This window comes from Charadrius vociferus, unplaced genomic scaffold (genome assembly GCF_000708025.1).
Source record: "Charadrius vociferus isolate BGI_N301 unplaced genomic scaffold, ASM70802v2 scaffold132, whole genome shotgun sequence".
NCBI classification, from domain to species: domain Eukaryota; kingdom Metazoa; phylum Chordata; class Aves; order Charadriiformes; family Charadriidae; genus Charadrius; species Charadrius vociferus.
Window position 1 is genome coordinate 1,064,496 of NW_009647028.1, and position 9,208 is coordinate 1,073,703.

Consider the following 9,208-nt stretch of genomic DNA (forward strand, 5'->3'; position numbering starts at 1 on the left):
AGGAAAAGGAAAACAGCAAAGTAAAAAAAGAGGGGGAAAAAGAAAAAAAAAAGCATTTAGTTTGAGTGTACTGGAGCAGAGCTTTATTAAGTCTGCAGAGAGGGAATAAATGGAGCCTTTGGCGACTTGTCCTACTCTTCTCATTTGTCTTGCATCATTTAATTAACCAAAGATGCCACATTTGGTTACAATGCGGAGAAATTCAATGGCAGCCAGAAATTATTTTGGAATTTGAAGTCATATGTCTCCTGTATTAGGTCTGACATTTGTAGCGCAGCGTGAAATACAGGGAAGTTCTAAAGGCAGCTGAACTTCATTTTTCTCGAGTGTAACAGAAAGCGCTTGAAAGATACAGCCGAGAGAGATGCACTTTCTGCAGGGAAAATGAAGAGCTCTGCCTCTTTGGGGGATTTTGTGTCTTGGCATGGAGGGAACTAAAGTGCTAGAGCAGAGCTGGAAAACTGGCACTGAAACATGTCATCCTGGTGTCATTGTAACTCTGCTGAGCAGTTGGCTCCCCTGTTCAGAGGCTCTGTGGGAGAAGGGAGGGATGTGGTGCATTTCAGCACATGTGCATGCTTGTCTGTATGTTAAGCATTTTTCTGTCTAGTATTCATTCGCAGCTGTGATTAGTGCTCATCCCATCCATTCACTCGATAACCCTCACCATCATTTCCACTCCGGCAGCCTCGCTTCTCCAACTCGCAGCTATCTCCATCACCAGGTCAACCCGTGGCCGATTGGCACATCCATGTCCCATTCAGACAGGGCCAATTCCACAGGTGAGATATAAACCATCAGGTAGATTTCGCTTGTAATGGAACAATGAGTTAAACGTGGAAATCAAAACCTGAAACGTAACTTGGTCGGTCTCCATTGTGGTGTTCCACGAGAGGCAGAGCGATGGGTTTAAGTACAGACAAAAACCTCGATAGGTCGAGTCTTCCGCGGACAGTTTCTTGTGTAGATCAGATATTGATCCTTGAGATACAAGATGTCCTTGGAAAAGGAGGCTTAACGTTTTATATACAACTTCGTATAGGAAGATTCCTTCTTCTAAAGCCTTCAGCCCTGGAGTCTGAAACATCAGAGTAAATCTAATTTGAGCTACTTAATATGATAACGTTTTTCTAATGAGTTGTGTTTAAAATGAAGAGAGGACAAAAGTTCAGACTTTGCGACTGAGAGCTGACATGAGTTAATCTTCCTGAAGCGCGCAGAAAACTGCGGTGATTTCTATGCAGCATTTTCAGGCTGGAAGCACAATCATTTGCAATGGTTTCTGTAATGCCTCCAGTGCTCTGAAAAATTCTGAAGCGACAGTATTGCTAAATTGCACGTAGGTAACATCTTGAGATGAAGTGAATTCTGAGCTTCTCTAGTTTACGGTCTACATTTGAATTCAGGTGCCACAGCCAACAGCGCTGTTTCCTTTTTCCTTATGAAAGCAGTTCACGAGGCTACAAATACACGGGCAGACAGACGTTAGAGGCAGAGGGTTCCCGTGTTCTGTTTTTATACTGCTGAAGCGACAGCCCTCACAATCCAGATCTTCTCCTGCCTGGGGTCCGAGGAGGATCACGATGCCCTAAATTCAATATACTGTCTCATTGCCCTAAATTCAATATACTGTCTCATTGTCCTCTTAGATCAGGGTGGAGCCTGCTGCAGACAAACAAACGGAGCCCGTGATTTCATTTTAGCTTTCAGCAAGTAAAGGGATTTCAAGTCTATCTCAGAAAAAAATGTGGCTCTTCTGTATGCGCTACAGTGATAAACGCTTAACGTAGACCTATTTAAGGATGCCAATACTATGAAGTACTCAAGGGTAAAATGAAAATGAAGATTTGTGTTCCATGCTGTTGATCTGAGGTCCTATTATATGTAGTTGTTTCAGTCTAAAACTGTTGATTTGGTATTATGCCTGTGGAGTCATTTGGTTCTCAAGCTTACTTTGTTACTAGACAGCTGTTGCTGTTCACCTTAAAACAGGACAGTTACACAGAATTGGTGTTACTTGCGACACAGGTCGTTAATCTGTGAATTCACTCCTTGGCTTATAACAACGATCTTGGAAAAGGTGCTTGTAGAACACTACTGTGATGTTTCCATCTGACCACAGAGAGCATTTCTCTTCAAGAAAAGAAACACCTATGTTTTTTTTGTGTGTGTGTCTGTTATAGAATCTGTTCGAAACACACCGAGCACGGACACCATGCCGGCGTCCTCCTCTCAGACGTGTGCTGACCACCAGGATCCTGAAAGCACCCCGGGGTCTTACCTGGCTAACGCACAAGAGGAGGATTCGGCTCAGAACCTCCCTACGGCACACGTGCGTCCTTCCCACCCGCTGAAGAGTTTTGCAGTGCCAGCAGTTCCGCCGGCTGGCTCCACGTATGACCCGGCGTTGCCCAGCACACCGTTGCTGACTCAGCAAGGTGAGCAGGGGAAAACTGGCAGGACACACTTGCCAAAAAGAGAAAAAGGAGATTTTTAAGAAGAAAATGAGAGAAGCTCCTTAAGGGGCAGGGGGTAGAGTTGGGCATCAAAGGAAATAGTCAGAGGCTGGAGTGAATTTTGTTGGTATCATTTTCAAGGCCCTTTTCTTTTATGTACATAGATAAAATAGACAAAAATTCAAATTCAGCATTCTGTTATTTGAAGTGTTCATTTTCCTCTATTAGAATCCTTTTTATTCTCCTACTTTCAAGAGCTTTCTGAATAGGCAAAAGAACTAATTAACTGAGGCGTAACTATTATGACCATTTTTTTAAGCTCCTAACCATCCAGTTCACTCGGTGAAGACTGCGTCAATTGGGACTTTAGGAAGAACTCGACCTCCCATGCCAGTGGTAGTTCCCAGTGCCCCTGACGTGCAGGAGACCACCAGGATGCTCGAGGACTCGGAAAGCGTAGGTACTCTTACACTGCCACGGGCTTTCTTTGGCAGTGCTTATCTAACTGTGGTGAACCTCTCTTTATATGACACTTGTAAACTTCATTAATGTTTGCAGTGAGACTTTCAAAGGCAGAGGATAATGAGGCTTCTGACCTCCACCATGTGCCGTTGCCTGTTAACCCATGTGAAAAAAATCTAGTGCAAATACCTTGTACACAAGGCAGCAAATTCAGAGAGTAAGCACTTAAATTGCAAGTATTAGTAGTGCTCTCTAAATCTGAAAAGTACTTAAGAGTGCACCTCGTTACCCAGCGCTAAACAGACACCGTGCTTCCATCTATTCCAGTCCACAGGGCCCACTCGGGCAAAACTGAAAAACCTTCGACAACATTTCGGCTGAACTGAGGGTATCAGTTGACCACAGAGTAAAGTTCTCAGAGATTTCCTCTCTTGACTCGTGCTCAGTGCTTCTGGTTTCTGCCGGCCTCTCGCCATGACACGAGGGGAGGGGAAAGACAGATACCATCTGTAGCAGTAGTCTTTTCACTCTTGACAGTACGTAGCGCCTAATGGCGCTTCAGTTTATGACTGGGGCTTCTATAGGCCGAGTTCCGTACTGGAGCTGTGGAAGGGTCCTGCGCATCTGGTTTTTGCCTTCTTATCTTGATGTAAAGAGCATCTTTGTTCACAGAGCTGAAGGCCTCCGACGGTGCCGTTTGCTTTTCTGTACAGCTTAAGATGTTGTGTTCACGCTTGCTTTGAGCTGTCGTTTATTTCTCTCTGCTTTGCAAGCGTACTGTGCCTGGATCCTATTAGAGTCGGGCAGCTGCAGCTTCCTGCGCTGCTGCGGAGCATCCAGAGTGTCAGTGCAAATGGAAAATTTAGCATTAATGCCAAAATGTTTAAAGCCATCGTCACAAATATTTTTTTAGATACTCATACAAGAGTGTTCTGACTTTCTGGAAGAAAACGCAACTGTTGGGCTTCTTTGGAAATAGCTTTTAAGGAGTGAGGATGTTTTTGGGTGTCAGGCACTAGAAGAGCTGTTTTCTTTTCAAAGTGCAAGCTGAGATGTTACTGTATTAGCTATTGTATTACTGCTACAGGAAATGCTTATTTTTAATTAATGTTTCTTTTTTTTTCTTGTTTCCTTATTGTCCTTTCGTCACATTGTTTTTGTCACCCACTTGATTTTATTTCTGTATGCGCTGGTCTCGAAACTGCGCACATGCTTGATTTGGTGCACTTTTGCCCTTCTGTCTAGTTGTCACTCCTACTTTATTCTTGTTTCTGATTGGTATCAAAAATATACTCGTTAGCTTACTCATCAACAAATCTGTAATATTTAAATTTATCTTACTAAATGTCTTCATTAGTAAATTAGTACAATATAAAGTCACCGGGCACATTAAATACTACTTAAATTGTGAGGTTTAAATATGAGGATTAGATAGTGATTTGAACTGATCCTGCTTTTTGATGAGAGCCTGTGGAAATGCGTCGGAGCACTTGCACCTCACTGCTATTTATCATTGTCAGTGGGCGGCAGACAATGTGTTGGGCACAGGACAGAGAGGACTTTTCTGGTACAATCTAGATTGCTTGGTAAACTGGAGCGTGTCTGCCGCGTTCATTGCTATTTAAATGAAAGAAAAGGTTCGTGTCCAGAAGCAAAGGAAGGGAGACCGCAGTCAGGGTTGAGGGCTCTGCTCTGGGAAGGGCTCCAGTCTCATGATCGGCTGAGTAGTGACTTAAATATTAGACTCTAGCCAGAAGGTCTAATAACGGACCTTAAATATATAGAGCAGAAACTATCACGCAGGGTTCTGTTGCTTCTGCTTTGGCATTAGCAGAGCTGGTACTGGAATAGGCGGTGCAGCCTGGCTTACCTTCTGTGAGAGCAAAAGGGGGTTTGGAGAAACACTCCCAAGAACAAAAGGGGTTGAAAACGCCGCAGTACTGAGAAGGCCTTCGTCAGTTTAGAAGAGGTTTGGAGACAAACTAGCTCACGGTATCTACCTACATACGTGCACTGATAACAGAATGATGATAGCTCTTCAGTATGGCTGAAGTTAGGCAGTCGAGGCTAAAATTGGAGTATGATTTTAGCAAGCATAATTATTCTCAAAGCAGTTTTATTTGAAGCAATTCCTTCAACCTTTTTTTCCAATTAAGCTGGGAAGCTTTTTGGAAAATATCTGCTTTGGTTCAAAGGAAGCTGTTATCTTGAAGAGGAACTGATACAAGGAAAACAGATAAGACGATCGCAGCCTTAAAAATCAGTGAAACTATGAATCACGATTGCAAAAAGATCTGCACTTAGAGAGTTATTTCAAGCTACTAATTCCTGTAACTGTCGATAAATCTGCTGCTGCTTATCCATGTGTCAGGGTCACAATCTCCACCAGAATCACTGATCTTGTTTCTTATTCTGTCCCTCTTTAAAGAAAGCGAGTCACCTTGTCAATAACTCTTTATATCTCTCGCAGAATTACGAACCGGATGAGCTGACCAAAGAGATGGCCCACCTGGAAGGACTTATGAAGGACCTTAATGCCATCACTACAGCATGACCACCTTCACCAGGACATGACTCCAAACGGTTTCACAAGTCTTGGGACTCAGCCTTGGAACACAAGGAATTGTACAGAGAAAAAAAGAAAAAAACAACAAAAAAAGAGAAAAAACAAGAAAGAGGGACAGCACACGAGAGCATACACATAAAGCAAACGAACCAACCGGCGCATTTGTGCTACAGCTGGTCAAAAAGAGATGACCTTTCTTGTCATCGTCCTGCAATGAAGTCATTGCCAAGTTGAATTCCATTTGCCTGCTGAGACCGTGCAGGATGGGACGCATCAGGCTGAAATCCAGCATCCAGACAAAAGGAAAAAAAAAAATGGACTTCATGGGGGGTTTTTTTCTGGTCAGGTTTTGTCTCAGTGGTGTGATTGCCCTGCCTTTTCAGTGTTGGACATTTGCATTTATGTACAATTTTATTTGTGTTTTTATTTTATCTTTTTTTATAAAAAGGAAAAAATATTGTAATCAAAAAAAAAAAGGAGAAACCGTTGTTTTCCACAGCCTAGACCGATGTTTGACTGCTTGTTCTATTGTGTATGAAAATTCATTGCCAGCGTGGGTTGTTCTGTTTTGTTTTTTATTCTGCGTATAATTACGTCCCCTTCTGGCAGTTAATCCATGGCCTTTTGGGATGCTGCACTGCTATTTGTAAGCTTTTTTTATTATTTTTATATTATAATTATTAAAAGCCTGACTTTTCTCCTCTCATCACTGTGAGATTACCAGTCTGTTTGAATTGAAATGTAATTTGAAAGGCTTGTTTGTCGCTTTTTGTGCAGTTTCAATATTTTGAGTGGGGAAAAGTAGATGGGGAAGGGGAGGGGATCCAGTGGGAGGTTTCATTCTTGTTGTTTTCCTGTCTTTCTGCATTGACTCGAAAGACTGAAGAAAATGAAAGCATCTTCTGTAACGTCCTTCCTTGTAACTTCAGCATACTGTGTCTCTGGTTACTGAATTGCAGTGAGAGTCTCATTTAGAAACATTAGAAAAAAATTTCCTCCTGTAAAGTAGGGTTCCTTATGTTTAGATGACACTACAGCTTATTTTGGCAACAGTGCTCTGTTTCGGTGGTGTTAGTTTAAAGATCGCATCATGAAACCTTAAAGCGCAGATTGAGCGCTCATTCAGGGTGGAGAACTTCAGCACAGGCAGCAGCGCACGACCCATCTCTGCTGGTGGCGCGGAGGTTTGAGCTGCCTGGACCTCCCCGAAGCAGAGAACTGTGGACCTCTTCTCATCAGCGCCATACCATATCATACTTCTGAGAACACTACACGTCCACAGGATCCTTCAGCAGCGAGTCCGACCCCAGTGCAATTTCTCTATCCCAGGCCATTTAAACAAGAATCCTTCTCTTAAGGATTCTTCAGAGACGTAAGCAAGGCAAAAATGTATTTTTTTACACTTTTGAAACCATTTGAAAAGAAAAACAGTATTAGCGACTCAGGTGCTGTTCACGTGTCTGTCTAGAAAGGAAGGAAATTTAAAAGGGAACTCCTATATGAAGGGAAGGAAGAGGGGGTTTGATTTCTCCTGGTACGATTGCCTGGCTCTGCCGTACTCTGGTGAGGAGGAATGGCATAAAAAGAGGGACTGTATTTTAGTAAAAAAAGCAAAAGCCCAATACCCAGAGCTGCCTAACAAAGTCCCGCGCAATTTCACTTTTAAAAAGAAAGGAAACTCAGAACTTACTGATGAGTCAGATGGAGAAGCTGTTCCTCCCGAGCAGTCAGATTTGTGATGTCGGCAGCTGGGCGATAATGATGGAGAAGACGCGGGTAACGGGGACACTGCTGCTGGAGCCCGCCGTGCCTCTGCTAGATGGCTGTACCTGTTGGAATAGTAGGAGGAAATACTGTAATTTGCTTAAATTTAAAAGAAAAAAAAAAAACAAAAAAACAACCAACCACCAAGAATTTTCCTTCATTTATTTTCTTTTATCCATGTGACTAAAGCTCTGGGCCCGTTTTTGTAGTCCCTGTCACTACGAGGAGGGAGAGCCAAGAAATCGTCCCGGAGAGCAGCAGGGGTTTGGGTCGTAGTTTTACTTCCTTTCTTTTCCTGGACTCTTTGTGTTGTCATTTCTAGGACATATGCTGGGTTTATTTATTTGGGGGGAGGGGGGGAATCAAATTGATTGGAGCACCGTGGGCCACCTGGATAATTGATGTTTGGACTTTTAATCAGTACAATTCAGGGCAAAATAAGCTACAGAATATGTATTTAAATAATAAAAGACACACCCTGTCCTGAAAGGAGGGGGTGTATGTTTTCCTTTGCCTATTTTTTACCTATACCCAAAGAAATAACCATCCTACATACACAGTATTCTTAGCTGGTGGGTCTTTGTGAATATTACTTATGTATAACACCATGAATGTTAATATTGTCATTGAATTTGGGGAGGGGGAATATTTTTAATGATAAAACAACTGTTCAAAGTTGGTTTTTTAAGGTTAAACTTAAAAAAAAAAAAGAAAACATTTATTCAATTCAGTGTACAATCTGTATTGCACTTTTTCACATTTTAATGCTACGTTTTCTTACATATCCTGTGATTTTAAATTTGGAACATTGTGTATCCTTGTAGTGTCATAGTCAAGCTGTTAAGTGGCAGCTTCCCTCAGAGACATTTGGGGAAAAAACCAAACCTGTATATTGTTTTATGATTCTCATGTAGAATAATTTTGAGGACTGCTGTAGACGTCTACCTTTCTGTACAATTTTTTTGCTTTTCTGTAGTATTTGCTGTATACTCTATGGCTTTTTTTAATAACTTCATGTTTATTATTTTGTATTGGACATCCAATACACTTTTTTTAATCCAATCAAATTCTGGTCTGCTTGGGGAGTTTGTTCTCTTCTTCATTATTCCTGTGCCTTCCCCCCCCCCCCCCCCTTAATCAGTGCAGTGACCAGGTTTAGAATTTTACTCCCACCTTTTTTGTTGCGGTTTGGTAGGTTGTGTCCTCCAGAGAAAAAAGAGGAACTGTTCCCCCCCCCCCTCCTCCCAGACACGGAGCCTGTAGCGTCTTTCTGGCTAACTCCCCTCCGTTTCAAAGCTCAACAGCTCTGAGCTGTTAGTAGCAGTCAGTAGCACCTTCTAACAAGCAAGCATCAGAAGGAAGGTTTCAAAGCAGTGAAAGTACATTAATAGCCTTAGTAAACCAATAAATCACAGAAAAATAACATTGTCATCCTTTGAATACAGCACTTTCTGCCTATAGATTTTAAAGAAGTGCGGTAATTGGTAACCCTTATCGTTACCCTCATGCTAACTCCAGACTTTTTCTTTCAATACTGGAGCCTCTTCTCTGCAAGACAGCCACTTTCCCCACGTACTTGTGTCCCATGTTCTTGGGAGCACCACACCATTCCTCATCCTGATCTCTGCAAACAGGAATACAAACTACTGCACTGGTTTGCAGCCCCTGCTTCCCCCCTCGATGTTGCTGATCAGAGCCTTCTGTTCGCTCGTTAAATTGTGCAGCCACACTGAGGTCTCAGGCGGGCGCTGGACCCCAAAATCCTCCGGAAGGGATACTGTGACCCTGCAGCTGGTCAGGGACTTCTCTGCCACACCAGAATTGGTGGGATTGCGCATGTGTGTGTACACAGAAAAGGAGAAATTGGGAAGAAAGGCATTAATCATTAAGTTGGGAGTGTCACAAGTGCTGAGATGCAGAGTGGAAAAAAACCCAACCAACCCTGCCCTCCACTTGTAAC

General features: G+C 42.6%; 1 protein-coding gene across 2 annotated transcripts in view; it reads left to right on the top strand.

Annotated features, from left to right (window-relative positions):
• Nucleotides 1–5,939, top strand: part of NEO1 (neogenin 1) — a 144,099-nt gene extending 138,160 nt beyond the window's left edge. The window contains exons 25-28 of one of the 2 annotated variants that reach the window (XM_009895556.1): nt 624–782; nt 2,184–2,438; nt 2,776–2,912; nt 5,389–5,939. In XM_009895556.1, the coding sequence (XP_009893858.1) occupies nt 624–782; nt 2,184–2,438; nt 2,776–2,912; nt 5,389–5,472 (635 nt within the window). In that variant the 3' untranslated portion in view covers nt 5,473–5,939. The remainder of the gene's footprint in view (nt 1–623; nt 783–2,183; nt 2,439–2,775; nt 2,913–5,388) is intronic. The other variant, XM_009895557.1, reaches the window with a different exon arrangement.
• The last annotated feature ends 3,269 nt before the right edge of the window (nt 5,940–9,208 follow it).